At 43.5% G+C, this 14979-nt stretch overlaps 1 protein-coding gene across 3 annotated transcripts in view; it reads right to left on the reverse strand.

Moving 5' to 3' along the window:
• LOC106589958 (calpain-1 catalytic subunit) overlaps nucleotides 1-14955 on the reverse strand; it is a 48007-nt gene extending 33052 nt beyond the window's left edge. The window contains exons 1-3 of one of the 3 annotated variants that reach the window (XM_014180423.2): nucleotides 14805-14941; nucleotides 4258-4275; nucleotides 2863-2956 (exon numbers count right to left, since the gene is read on the reverse strand). In XM_014180423.2, coding sequence (XP_014035898.1) covers nucleotides 2863-2955 — 93 coding nt within the window. In that variant the 5' untranslated portion in view covers nucleotide 2956; nucleotides 4258-4275; nucleotides 14805-14941. Of the gene's footprint in view, nucleotides 1-2862; nucleotides 2957-3527; nucleotides 3575-4257; nucleotides 4276-14804 lie in introns of those variants that run through there. The other 2 variants (XM_014180426.2, XM_045710241.1) reach the window with 2 other exon arrangements.
• Nucleotides 14956-14979: the final 24 nt, after the last annotated feature.

The following is a 14979-nucleotide window of genomic DNA, read 5'->3' on the forward strand; positions in this document are numbered from 1 at the left end:
TCCATAGGGCTCTGGTCTAAAGTAGTGCACTATGTAGTGGATAGGGTCCCATAGGGCTCTGGTCTAAAGTAGTGCACTATGTAGTGGATAGGGTTCCATAGGGCTCTGGTCTAAAGTAGTGCACTATGTAGTGGATAGGGTTCTATAGGGCCCTGGTCTAAAGTAGTGCACTATGTAGTGGATAGGGTCCCATAGGGCCCTGGTCTAAAGTAGTGCACTATGTAGTGGATAGGGTTCCATAGGGCCCTGGTCTAAAGTAGTGCACTATGTAGTGGATAGGGTCCCATAGGGCTCTGGTCTAAAGTAGTGCACTATGTAGTGGATAGGGTTCCATAGGGCTCTGGTCTAAAGTAGTGCACTATGTAGTGGATAGGGTCCCATAGGGCTCTGGTCTAAAGTAGTGCACTATGTAGTGGATAGGGTCCCATAGGGCTCTGGTCTAAAGTAGTGCACTATGTAGTGGATAGGGTTCCATAGGGCTCTGGTCTAAAGTAGTGCACTATGTAGTGGATAGGGTCCCATAGGGCTCTGGTCTAAAGTAGTGCACTATGTAGTGGATAGGGTTCCATAGGGCTCTGGTCTAAAGTAGTGCACTATGTAGTGGATAGGGTTCCATAGGGCTCTGGTCTAAAGTAGTGCACTATGTAGTGGATAGGGTCCCATAGGGCCCTGGTCTAAAGTAGTGCACTATGTAGTGGATAGGGTCCCATAGGGCTCTGGTCTAAAGTAGTGCACTATGTAGTGGATAGGGTCCCATAGGGCTCTGGTCTAAAGTAGTGCACGATGTAGTGGATAGGGTCCCATAGGGCCCTGGTCTAAAGTAGTGCACTATGTAGTGGATAGGGTTCCATAGGGCCCTGGTCTAAAGTAGTGCACTATGTAGTGGATAGGGTCCCATAGGGCCCTGGTCTAAAGTAGTGCACTATGTAGTGGATAGGGTCCCATAGGGCTCTGGTCTAAAGTAGTGCACGATGTAGTGGATAGGGTCCCATAGGGCCCTGGTCTAAAGTAGTGCACTATGTAGTGGATAGGGTTCCATAGGGCCCTGGTCTAAAGTAGTGCACTATGTAGTGGATAGGGTCCCATAGGGCCCTGGTCTAAAGTAGTGCACTATGTAGTGGATAGGGTCCCATAGGGCTCTGGTCTAAAGTAGTGCACTATGTAGTGGATAGGGTCCCATAGGGTTCTGGTCTAAAGTAGTGCGCTATGTAGTGGATAGGGTTCCATAGGGCTCTGGTCTAAAGTAGTGCACTATGTAGTGGATAGGGTCCCATAGGGCTCTGGTCTAAAGTAGTGCACTATTTAGTGGATAGGGTCCCATAGGGCCCTGGTCTAAAGTAGTGCACTATGTAGTGGATAGGGTCCCATAGGGCTCTGGTCTAAAGTAGTGCACTATGTAGTGGATAGGGTCCCATAGGGCCCTGGTCTAAAGTAGTGCACTATGTAGTGGATAGGGTTCCATAGGGCCCTGGTCTAAAGTAGTGCACTATGTAGTGGATAGGGTCCCATAGGGCCCTGGTCTAAAGTAGTGCACTATGTAGTGGATAGGGTCCCATAGGGCTCTGGTCTAAAGTAGTGCACTATGTAGTGGATAGGGTCCCATAGGGCTCTGGTCTAAAGTAGTGCACTATGTAGTGGATAGGGTCCCATAGGGCTCTGGTCTAAAGTAGTGCACTATGTAGTGGATAGGGTTCCATAGGGCTCTGGTCTAAAGTAGTGCACTATGTAGTGGATAGGGTCCCATAGGGCTCTGGTCTAAAGTAGTGCACTATGTAGTGGATAGGGTCCCATAGGGCTCTGGTCTAAAGTAGTGCACTATGTAGTGGATAGGGTCCCATAGGGCTCTGGTCTAAAGTAGTGCACTATGTAGTGGATAGGGTTCCATAGGGCCCTGGTCTAAAGTAGTGCACTATGTAGTGGATAGGGTCCCATAGGGCTCTGGTCTAAAGTAGTGCACTATGTAGTGGATAGGGTCCCATAGGGCCCTGGTCTAAAGTAGTGCACTATGTAGTGGATAGGGTTCCATAGGGCTCTGGCCTAAAGTAGTGCACTATGTAGTGGATAGGGTCCCATAGGGCTCTGGTCTAAAGTAGTGCACTATGTAGTGGATAGGGTCCCATAGGGCACTGGTCTAAAGTAGTGCACTATGTAGTGGATAGGGTCCCATAGGGCTCTGGTCTAAAGTAGTGCACTATGTAGTGGATAGGGTCCCATAGGGCTCTGGTCTAAAGTAGTGCACTATGTAGTGGATAGGGTTCCATAGGGCCCTGGTCTAAAGTAGTGCACTATGTAGTGGATAGGGTTCCATAGGGCCCTGGTCTAAAGTAGTGCACTATGTAGTGGATAGGGTTCCATAGGGCTCTGGTCTAAAGTAGTGCACTATGTAGTGGATAGGGTTCCATAGGGCCCTGGTCTAAAGTAGTGCACTATGTAGTGGATAGGGTTCCATAGGGCTCTGGTCTAAAGTAGTGCACTATGTAGTGGATAGGGTGCCATAGGGCTCTGGTCTAAAGTAGTGCACTATGTAGTGGATAGGGTCCCATAGGGCTCTGGTCTAAAGTAGTGCACTATGTAGTGGATAGGGTTCCATAGGGCTCTGGTCTAAAGTAGTGCACTATGTAGTGGATAGGGTCCCATAGGGCTCTGGTCTAAAGTAGTGCACTACGTAGTGGATAGGGTCCCATAGGGCTCTGGTCTAAAGTAGTGCACTATGTAGTGGATAGGGTTCCATAGGGCTCTGGTCTAATGTAGTGCACTATGTAGTGGATAGGGTTCCATAGGGCCCTGGTCTAAAGTAGTGCACTACGTAGTGGATAGGGATACAGACAAAGTTTCAAAAGCATCAGAAATAAACAAACTGACCTGGTTAAGGAAGGGTACGGCGTGGTCGTTGGAGCCCATCCCCTCGGCTCGTAGCCTGCTGGTGGCTATGCTAGCAGAAATCCCCCCTGACATACTGACACAGGACACGATATACTGTAAATCACAGTCAGAGGCCTGGGTGGCTGCTGCACAGGCAAATCATTTACAATACTTTAGCCGGGCTTCATTGAATTTGCCTGTAGCAATGGAACCAATAGTCTGCTCTACTGTCTATGAGTGTGGAGATCTCTCCTGACCTACTGGAACATGGGATATATTTATAAGAGGTTGGTGTCGCAGAGCGCAGACCACAGCTGGGTTCAAATACTATTCAAAGTCATTTCAAATACTTTATAGACGGGGGTTGATTGAGCTTGTCTGTTGCAATGGAACCAATGAAGTTGGTGTACAACTGCAAACCTCATCCCCCTGGCGCTCCAGGCAAGCCAAAAGCAAAAAACTCACAAGTATTTCAACGATTCGAATAGTGTTTGAACCCGGATCTGGCACAGGGCACAGGGTATAAATAGCAACGAGCTAAGCTAACAGCAGAGCGGAACACGGACACAAAGCCTGTAGCATAGCAACCATCTATTCTGTTGCGTCTTTTGTTGTTTTTTACTCGTTTTCTGACTGTTTTTTTGGTTTTCTTCCAATGAACCCACCTCTGGTTCTGTGATCTAAGCTTGTGATACATTCTCCGGGTTTATCTTCCTGGGTTGGATCTATCATCGACTACTCTGGCCTTTCTCACCAGTAGTAGTGAGTCAGAATGGTGTTCAGAAATGTGAAATTCTACTTTAGTGAGTCATTGAACACAGCTCAGAGTTCTGATAACCGTTCCTGCAGAACACGTCTGAACACTGACTCACTGTCGTGTAATCAGTTAGCTATTAGTCTCCGACTTTTACTCTGTCTTCTCTACTGTATTTCTTCTGAGAGTCTTTTCTAAAGTTATTATAGTATTATAAATAGTATAATGTAGTGTATTGAGTTTCTGATAAATACATGTAATAGTGATAGAGAAAACATTTAGGATGACAGAAAATGATTATGGTAAAATTGGAATGACAGAAAATGATTATAGTAAAATTGGGATGACAGAAAATGATTATGGTAGAATTGGGATTACAGAAAATGATTATGGTAGAATTAGGATTACAGAAAATGATTATGGTAGAATTAGGATTACAGAAAATGTTTATGAAAAATGAAGCAATACATTTTTTTAACAAGCATAGTGGAAACAATACTGACTGATCAGAGAAGCATACAAGGCCAAAAACGGAGGTATGAAAGAATGGGTGGAAAGGGGAGACAGAGACAGCAATCTCCTGCACCTCTAACAAGCCCCAGCCCCCCCAAAACACACACAGAGAGATGAAAATCTGATACCTCGAGTCTATGAGCAGGCTGCAGAGAAATAGGAGAAAAGACAAATGTACAGTATGTAACCAATAACCCAAAGTCACACAGTAAGCACTTTAGAAACAGTGTTATGCCTATTGCTTTCAGAACCTTCAGCGCAGCACCGTGAAAAATAACACATTAGACCAAAACATATTCATCCGCGCTGACAATCAAAGATAAATAGGCAGAGTGATTGTTGGTAGTGTGGAGAAATATTTGACGCTCTTCTCTCTCCCCTCAGAATAGGCTTCTCTCTCTTTCTCTCTCTCTCCCCCATTATTCTCTCTCTGCTCTCTCCCATGTTCTCTCCCTCTGCCCTCCCCTCTCTCTCATGTTCTCTCTCTCTCCCCCTCCCCTCTCTCCCATGTTCTCTCCCTCTGCCCTCCCCTCTCTCTCTCCCTCTCCCCTCCCCTCTCTCTCATGTTCTCTCTCTCTCCCCCTCCCCTCTCTCTCATGTTCTCTCCCTCTCCCCTCGCTCTCTCTCTCTCCCCTCCCCTCTCTCTCTCTCATGTTCTCTCCCTCTCCCCTCGCTCTCTCTCTCCCCTCCCCTCTCTCTCTCATGTTCTCTCTCTCTCTCTCCCCTCCCCTCCCCTCGCTCTCTCTCTCTCCCCTCTCTCTCTCATGTTCTCTCTCTCTCCCCCCCTCTCTCTCTCTCGCTCTCCCCTCCCTCTCTCTCATGTTCTCTCTCTCTCCCCTCCCCTCGCTCTCTCTCTCTCCCCTCCCCTCTCTCTCTCATGTTCCCTCTCTCTCCCCCTCCCCTCTCTCTCTCTCATGTTCTCTCCCTCTTCCCTCCCCTCTCTCTCTCCCCTCACCCCTCTCTTGCTCTCTCTGAACAAGGTCTGGCACCATGGCCAAGGGTTGTCCCAGAGTACTAGAGAAAGTTTCATCGGGACATCTGTACTGTGTTAGGCAATGTGAAGTCCTCATTCTGTGTGGGAGAACAGCATGGAAGAAGAACAATACAGATTGTATTTCTCTCTCTCTCTGTCTTTCTTTCTCTCTTTATTGCTCTCTCTCTCTCTCTCTCTCTATTTCTCTCCATTTAAGGAGACAGAACTGTTTCTTGTGATTTGACCTTGACCATGAATAGAAAATGTAATAAACATTTAACAAAGTGGGGGGGTGAGAGAAAGAGAGAGAGAGATAAAGAAAGAGAGAAAGAAAGAAAGAAATAGAAAGAGAGAGAGAGAGTTTGTCAGACCATGAAACATCCCAAAATTGTCTGTAGCTACCGCACAGTTTGGGCATCAAACTAATATGAAGAATAATTTATTTTTATTTTCCAGATCTTTCTGATATCGCTCAGTTATAAGAACATTCCATATAGCTTAGTAGAACCTGATGTAGTAGGGAGTTGTAGTTTCTCTAGAGATAAATCAGATCAAACCTGAACTGTGCGATGTAGTAGGGAGTTGTAGTTTCTCTAGAGATAAATCAGATCAAACCTGAACTGTGCGATGTAGTAGGGAGTTGTAGTTTCTCTAGAGATAAATCAGATCAAACCTGAATTGTGCGATGTAGTAGGGAGTTGTAGTTTCTCTAGAGATAAATCAGATCAAACCTTAACTGTGCGATGCAGTAGGGAGTTGTAGTTTCCAACAGGCCAATATTCTACATAGTTTAGTGCAGACAATGTGGTAATTAACTACAATGACCATAATCCGTTGCACGCCCGCTTAAGGAAGAGTCCTCAACCACAAACAGCTGTGGAGCAGCAGAACCCAGACAGAAGGGCGGAGGTTAATCTTATTTGGCGACACCCCAGTCTCGTCCCCGGGAGGGAGTTGGTAGAGTTTCCTGATGACCATGAAGCAGATGACATCACATCTAAATGAGACAATGTGTTTTGGAACTTTGCTTAAATGTCACGTGTAAGAGGGAGGCTGTAGTCAAAGGCTGTAGTCAAAGGCTGTAGTCAAAGGCTGTAGTCAAAGGAGGCATGGTCTTGGCAATGAAGGGGTATAAAACCCAATGTAAAAGATAGGGAAAGCGGAACGGAGCGGAGATCTTCAGGAAGATACTGTAGATCAGGAGCTGATTGATGTATTAGAAGTTAGAAAGACTTCTGGGGTAAAGTAAGAACGGAACTGGATTGTTATTGTTAGAAGCTAGTGCATTATAATCACTATATATATATATATATATACTAGTGGAACCAAAAGAGAAGTGTTGCTGGTTTTCATTAACTAGTGGAACCAAAAGAGAAGTGTTGCTGGTTTTCATTAACTAGTGGAACCAAAAGAGAGGTGTTACTGGTTTTCATTAACTAGTGGAACCAAAAGAGAAGTGTTGCTGGTTTTCATTAACTAGTGGAACCAAAAGAGAGGTGTTACTGGTTTTCATTAACTAGTGGAACCAAAAGAGAAGTGTTGCTGGTTTTCATTAACTAGTGGAACCAAAAGAGAGGTGTTACTGGTTTTCACTAACTAGTGGAACCAAAAGAGAGGTGTTACTGGTTTTCATTAACTAGTGGAACCAAAAGAGAGGTGTTACTGGTTTTCATGAACTAGTGGAACCAAAAGAGAGGTGTTACTGGTTTTCACTAACTAGTGGAACCAAAAGAGAGGTGTTACTGGTTTTCATTAACTAGTGGAACCAAAAGAGAGGTGTTACTGGTTTTCACTAACTAGTGGAACCAAAAGAGAGGTGTTACTGGTTTTCATTAACTAGTGGAACCAAAAGAGAGGTGTTACTGGTTTTCACTAACTAGTGGAACCAAAAGAGAGGTGTTGCTGGTTTTCATGAACTAGTGGAACCAAAAGAGAGGTGTTGCTGGTTTTCATGAACTAGTTAAATGACTTGTTGAATAAAGTGCTGAAGAAGAAGAGTAGCATTATAACAGTTACAGGCTCAGGGGGTTCACCGTAGGTGTTCCACGGCCAAAACATATGTGACTCGTTTCAGGAAACTAGACGTATGTCTCACGCCGTTGGAACATCAACATGTATTTTTTATAAAAATGATTTTTTTTTGGGTCAAAAAATGATTTCTGGAATATGTGAACTTTCATGTGCCGAAAAAGCAAACTTGTATACTGTCCATAAATACGAATAAAACATTTTAATTATGAGCCTAGTTGGTTTAGCCATGGAAAAAGTCAGTAACCTTCCCACTAGCCATGATTGGCTGACATAATGGATGGGCTGGACATGCTGGGAGATGAGTTCTGATTGGTCTGCCATGTAGCATGCTTCTGCCTGTAAAGTGAGCTGTTCAGTGTGTGTGTTGATAGTCCTTTCTACCGCGCCGTTTTTGAAAGATATAACGTTAGCCATCGACAACTACAAAAGTTTTTATACTTTTGTCAACGACATTGATGCCCTGAATTTAGCAGGAGCTATCGACAAATCAGTTGTTACCGCTCGACTAAAACAATCTCGGCCGACCAACAGCCTAACGACCAAACAATTGACGAGTAGACTAATTGGGGTCAGCCCTAGTATCTATAGTTTGTCCTTACTCTGTGCCGAACCCCTGCTTTCAGCACACGCCACGGTCAGCGTGAACCAGAGTGTCTTTGACACAACGCTGATCAAACAAGATGTAGCTACAAACAAAACAGAGTTAAATGGTTCCAGTCTGTGTGAAGCGTTCCTCCATGTTTACCGGTAAGAGTCTAGCTACATTTTACAGATATACGTTTCTAATTTGATCAGAAAATAATTTTTATTACAAAACGTTAGCTTGCTGGCTCGCTACCTAACATTACGTGTATGATCTGTGTAGTAATATTATTTTAATCAGAAATCCATTTGCATCGCTAGTTATAGCCTAATGCTAGCTAGCTATCATTGAACCTAGTTGGTTAGCTTTAGCTATACCTGCAGATTCATACTACAGCTATGACAATCAGTTTGTATTGGTAGTAGTATGAGTTGGGGTTATGCCGGTTCATTGTTTAGCTAGATACCTAGCTACCTGGCTAGCTACATGTCTAAACAAAATACTCCACTTCGGCCGATTTATTACATGACCCATCAAATTAGCCAGGTTTGTCTGGGGGGTGCTTACGGCCATCTATAGTATTTCATGAACATGTCTAGACAATAGGGACCCATCCACTTAGCTAGATATGACTGGGGGTTGGTTACAGCATTTCATTCACATGACCAATCAATTTAGACATTTGTCTTGGTAAGCGTCATCTAATAATGATCAAATATTTATAAAATATTTTTATCTGGACACTTTCTGTTTTTGATATTGCTACTATGCAAGTAACCATTTCAGTGTACCGTTCACACCTTCTGTATCCTGTGTGTGTGACAGATAAACTTAAGATTTTCTTTGATATAGTGAATGTTTAGCACATGGCCTCACATGTGAATCCTTAAAGAGATGGGTGGGCCTAAGGCTTAAGAGGGTGTGAACGATGCTGAATGTGGTGTAGACAAAGAAGGGCTCTCCAGTAGGTGTACCAAAACATTCAAAGGCACATTTTCTCATAAGTGGAGTTACAAGTTTATCAACTTTCAAAGCAGAATCACTTTCCCCATTGTTCCTCAACTGTAGTGTATGATATACCATTTTCTAGCTCGGAGTCTCTACTTTTATCCAATGTAAAAAAAAATGAAAATTACATTTTGCAACATAAGATGGAATCGAGGCGGTCGGTCACATATTGTGGGCTCCAGCAGGAAGCTCCAGGATAACTGTGTAAAAGACACACAAAAGGAGCACTGGGTATCTATTAGAGCTGTCCCCAACCCCCAAAAATATTGATCGACCGAAAGTAATCTGTTCTTTCGACCAATCGATTGGTTGAAATGTTCAAATGTGCACTTTTCCATATATAGACACACCCTATGTGTTTTAACAAAACCAACTATATGCATTGAGCTTGTCTGATGCTTTAAGCTTATGGTTTGATGAAATGAGACAAATGCCTCAAGAGGGTGCCAGAGATCTAGATAACCAGAAGAAAAAACCCTGACCCAACTGTTTTCCTCCTGCTCCTGCTGGCTGTCACAGATTCTGCCATTACTCTCTGAAGTTACCGGTAAGAGGCGACACGAGGAGTCGGCAACCTTTCTCATGTGGAATGCTAATTTATCTTACCATTTCTACCGATCCGCATGCCAGTTATGGTTTTCATATGCACATTTTCGTGAAATAGTTTAATTTAATTTATAATAACGTATTCATATCTCAAAATCAGTGTCATGTAGTTAATCTAAATGAAAATGATACAAACCTAAAAACGAACTTCTATTTCCAATTATGTTAAAAAATAGCCTACATAAAGCCAACAAATAAAAACATTGCAGCCTACAGGTACAAAATATCCTGAGAAAAATAAATCTCCTATAAATCACATTGGCTACACATGGCCTGTCTGCAACGAACTGGAAACATTGTATCAACTATTAACTTGTGTCCAGCCTGAAGCTGGTGCTAGCAAACTTGCAACATTGTATAAAATATTCTGGGCCATCAGCGTTTCCCCGCGTCAGTGAGCTCGGGACAGACACAGCTGTAGACTATTTGCGCAAGAGATAAGAAGCAGTGGTTGACTTGGGCTTCGCGGCGCAGTGCAGAGCTGTTGTCAAGGAAGTGGAGTTCTACAGGATGTACCGCCCCCACCTACCGTCAACCAATCATGTCAATGCGGAGCTACATCGTTACAACATTTGAGAGGCCATGTGGTACGGGGCTCGATTTGGCCTCTGCATGTCTCTGGAGGCTCCGCAATTGCATCACACCCTCCATATGGAGCCTCCGTCCACATTTCCCAGATCAAGCATAAATTGTCTTTAGTCCAGGCCTCCGCAATGGATTAGTTCACTGAGATGGGTCCATATATATTTGTTACTGCTCGACTAAAACAATCTTGGCCAACCAACAGCCTAACGACCAAACATGGTATGGCACATGGCGCTTGCAATGCCAGGGTTGTGGGTTCGACTCCCAGAAGGGACCAGTAACGGTTAAAAGTCCCCCAGGCTACAAACGTATTACAACTGGAGCGGGACAATCCTTCTCATTTTTTACATTTACATTTTAGTCATTTAGCAGACGCTCTTATCCAGAGCGACTTACAGTAGTGAATGCATACATTTCATTAAAAAAAATTCTCCGCACTGGTCCCCCGTGGGAATCAAACCCACAACCCTGGCGTTGCAAACCCCATGCTCTACCAACTGAGCCACACTTCTCCTAGAGGTACAGTATGCTGGGTGTGCAGGCTTCTGTTCCAGCCCAGCACTAACACACCTGGTTCAACAAATCAAACCGAATGAGTTGATAATAATGTGTATTATTGCTGAGCTGGAATAGAAGTCTGCTCACCCAGTAGATCAGGAACAAGAGTGAGGTTGGTCACCCAGTAGATTAGGAACAAGAGTGAGGTTGGTCACCCAGTAGATCAGGAACAAGAGTGAGGTTGGTCACCAGTAGATCAGGAACAAGAGTGAGGTTGGTCACCCAGTAGATCAGGAACAAGAGTGAGGTTGGTCACCCAGTAGATCAGGAACAAGAGTGAGGTTGGTCACCCAGTAGATCAGGAACAAGAGTGAGGTTGGTCACCCAGTAGATCAGGAACAAGAGTGAGGTTGGTCACCCAGTAGATCAGGAACAAGAGTGAGGTTGGTCACCCAGTAGATCAGGAACAAGAGTGAGGTTGGTCACCCAGTAGATCAGGAACAAGAGTGAGGTTGGTCACCCAGTAGATCAGGAACAAGAGTGAGGTTGGTCACCCAGTAGATCAGGAACAAGAGTGAGGTTGGTCACCCAGTAGATCAGGAACAAGAGTGAGGTTGGTCACCCAGTAGATCAGGAACAAGAGTGAGGTTGGTCACCCAGTAGATCAGGAACAAGAGTGAGGTTGGTCACCCAGTAGATCAGGAACAAGAGTGAGGTTGGTCACCCAGTAGATCAGGAACAAGAGTGAGGTTGGTCACCCAGTAGATCAGGAACAAGAGTGAGGTTGGTCACCCAGTAGATCAGGAACAAGAGTGAGGTTGGTCACCCAGTAGAGTAGGAACAAGAGTGAGGTTGGTCACCCAGTAGATCAGGAACAAGAGTGAGGTTGGTCACCCAGTAGATCAGGAACAAGAGTGAGGTTGGTCACCCAGTAGATCAGGAACAAGAGTGAGGTTGGTCACCCAGTAGATTAGGAACAAGAGTGAGGTTGGTCACCCAGTAGATCAGGAACAAGAGTGAGGTTGGTCACCCAGTAGAGTAGGAACAAGAGTGAGGTTGGTCACCCAGTAGATCAGGAACAAGAGTGAGGTTGGTCACCTTTGGTATGGACTTTGTTTGTTCACCTGAAATGATGTTTTAGTAATAATAGACTACTTACTAAGAGGTTTAACATTTACAAACACGTTAGATTATTTGTACATTCATTGTAAATTATGTTTTAGTAATAATAGACTACTTACTAAGAGGTTTAACATTTACAAACACGTTAGATTATTTGTACATTCATTGTAAATGATGTTTTAGTAATAATAGACTACTTACTAAGAGGTTTAACATTTACAAACAAGTTAGATTATTTGTACATTCATTGAAGTCTTTAAACTTGTTTTAATTGTTAACTATTGTATGACGGCATAACTGGTGTAATGGGCATGTGCAATCAATGTATATGAGATTAACCATAAACCAGATTTTCCTGACATTAAATTGTTTAGTGAAAATCTAACTCTTGTATTCTAGTTTTTTTTTTAAATATATATTTAACCCTTATTGTACCAGGTAAGTTGACTGAGAACACATTCTCATTTACAGGAATGACCTGGGGAATAGTTACAGAGGAGGGGGGATGAGCAAATTGGAAGCTTGGGATAATGGTCAGATTGGGAATTTAGCCAGGACACCCAGGTTAACACCTCTACTCTTAAGACAAGTGCCATGGGATCTTTAGTGACCACAGAGAGTCAGTGCACCAGCTTACCATCCCATCTGAAAGACCACTCCCTACACAGGGCAATGTCCCCAATCACTGCCCTGGGTCATTGGGACATATATATATATATATTAGACCAGAGGAAAGAGTGCTTCCTACTGGCCCTCCAACACCACTTCCAGCAGCATCCGGTCTCCCATCCAAGGACTGACTAGGACCAACCCTGCTTAGCTTCAGAGGCAAGTCAGGAGTGGTATGCTGGGTGGTATGCTGCTGGTTGCAGGGTACCGTATATCAAAAAGTAAAATCATGTGTTTTAATTCTACCTTGTTTATTTTCCCGAGAATGAGAGACAAAATGAGAAGGTCAGTGGCATGGAATAGGATTGTAAGAGTAGTTGGTATTGATGGTGGGTAGAAAGAGATTTGAATGTTTGCAGAATGTTAGTAAGTCAAAGCCACAATTTCCTTTACCACAAGTACCCACTGATGTGCGTCTAGGCCTATGCATCTTATAGGAAGTGAGCTGTGAGCTGGCTCAGTTGGTAGAGCATGGTGTTTGCAACGCCAGGGTTGTGGGTTTGATTCCCGTGGGGGGCCAGTACAAAAAAAAAAATGCATGAAATGAAATGTAAGTTGCTCTGGATAAGTGACTGAATGACTACAATGTATAATCATCAACTCCATGACACCAGTATAATGAAAGAGCCATAAACTATATGATAATCATCCTGTTAAAAATGCTATAATCCAATTGGTAGCATATTACATGGGAAAGCCATGCTTAGTGTATCATGTATAATGTGTGTTACTGGTGATTTCTATCGTTTGGTGGGAAAAATGTAAACACAGTTCTGAGGTTTGGGTTACTTGATGTTCATAGCTAGCAGCACAAGCAAACATTGTTGTGCAAATCTCTCTTCAACCCACCACCACCAACAATATCTGCAATCCTCCTCCATGCCACTGACCTTATGATTTTGTCTCTGTATTCTAGCAAAGCAAAATCATATAGAATTGGAAAACCAGACACACCTAAGATTGGCTGTCCTCCATATTGTTTGTTTGCGCTTGCCCGGAACTAATGACAAGCGGAACTATGTTTCATGAACGGAACATTTTGTAGCTCCTCACCTGATTGGTTAACGGCAGCGGTGGCCGCGTATAATTTGCATAAAGCAGAGCAGAGCGGAACTTTTTCTCTCTCTCTGTCGCTCCGCTCACCTTCCTACAATCCGCCTGCGCATCGTTCTGCGTACTCACATCAAATCAAATGTATTTATAAAAGCCCTTCTTACATATCAAAGTGCTGTACAGAAACCCAGCCTAAAACCCCCAAAACAGCAAGTCATTTGGCGAATCGGAAAGTGGCGGAAACCCGACGCGAAGAAAAACGGAGAGAAAGCAGTTGCTACGCGACGCTGAAAATACATGAAGTGATTGATAGATTCAGCTGTCATGAGAGTATGTCTTATTTACTTTGAAGGACTACTAAAATATTATTTTTTGTCAGACAGCAGCAGCTCTATAGAGATGAGATGATGACTTGGAAGGAAATAATAAAGTCATCACATAAAACTAATATACACAACAACTTCAATATTTGATTAAATGAAGGTAATGTGAATAACTGATGGTTAATAAGTGATCAGCAGTAATGAGTCACTACCATCATGGGCCTGTTATTCGTTGTTTTATTCTGTTGTTACAGCATTCAACAAACACAATGCTTAATGCATAGTGTATTAAATGTCTAAAACAATTATGGAAACCAAAATCGAAAACCGTGATTATTAGTTTTACAATCGAACCCGAAACTGAACCGACCTCAAAAAGCACTAATCAGTCAGCACTAGAGTGTGTTTCTGTGTGTGTTAAAAGAAGCATCCCTCGGGGTAGTGTTTTAAAAAGGAAAACCCCTTTTTCCCTCTGTCCAGTGTGTGTGAGTTGGTGCAGGAATGTCCCTCTAGCCAGCAGATCAGATGAGCTTGTGAGGCTCTCGGGTTATTGGATGAACAGAGTTTTCTCTCCAGAGAACAGCTGATTCAGGCAGTCCTGGAGTGATGCCATCCATAAAGCCTCCTTCCTGGTCCCGGAATCTACTTCAACAATGCCCCCAAAAACAACTCTGAAATTAGCCTCTCATCCGTACAACTATGCGCCTTATACCCCAGTGGGCCCCTCATTCAGGTTTCAGGTATATAACCAAAATAAATAGATTTTTTCCCCCCCCAGAGCAACATTACATGTGCTGATTGATGTGCAAAATGTGTAGGCCTTGTATTTTTGCAAAATAAACAATGAAGTATTGACTTTTAATACATTCCCCTGGGTGTCATTTTGTTTCAACGTAGTGAAATATTGAGACGATAGCTCTGTTACTACACTCTGGAACTGTCGCGTAAAAAGGTTCACTTCTGGCTTATTGCACAATGCATATCCTAGTTGACATGGCAGGTTATGAAATTGTGTTAGACCGAAAATCAATAACTTCTAACATTGTAACGATTACAGAACCATTTGTTGAAAATGTTTGCGATCCTACTGTATGTTATCTTTCAGGACGGATATGAGCTACGGCAAACCGGTGATTCAAATCCTCTACTTTCACCATGCGTGGAAAGATGCAGTCTCTCTGACTAGATTTCCTGTAGAAACCGTTCAATGATGGTAACACTCACCACTTTGAAGACACCTGCTTTGATGTTTTTCCCTAGTAATGTGCCAGACTAGTAGTTTACTTATCAGTCGTATAAATCTCAGTACAGGGTGGGGGGGGGGGTGTAACGTAACACGGTGCACGGTAGTGGTTCAGCCGAGCAGTAGCGCACGTTCCGTACCGTCAATGCTGCTGCG

The sequence above is a fragment of the Salmo salar genome, chromosome ssa28, assembly GCF_905237065.1.
Source record: "Salmo salar chromosome ssa28, Ssal_v3.1, whole genome shotgun sequence".
Taxonomy (NCBI): Eukaryota; Metazoa; Chordata; class Actinopteri; order Salmoniformes; family Salmonidae; genus Salmo; species Salmo salar.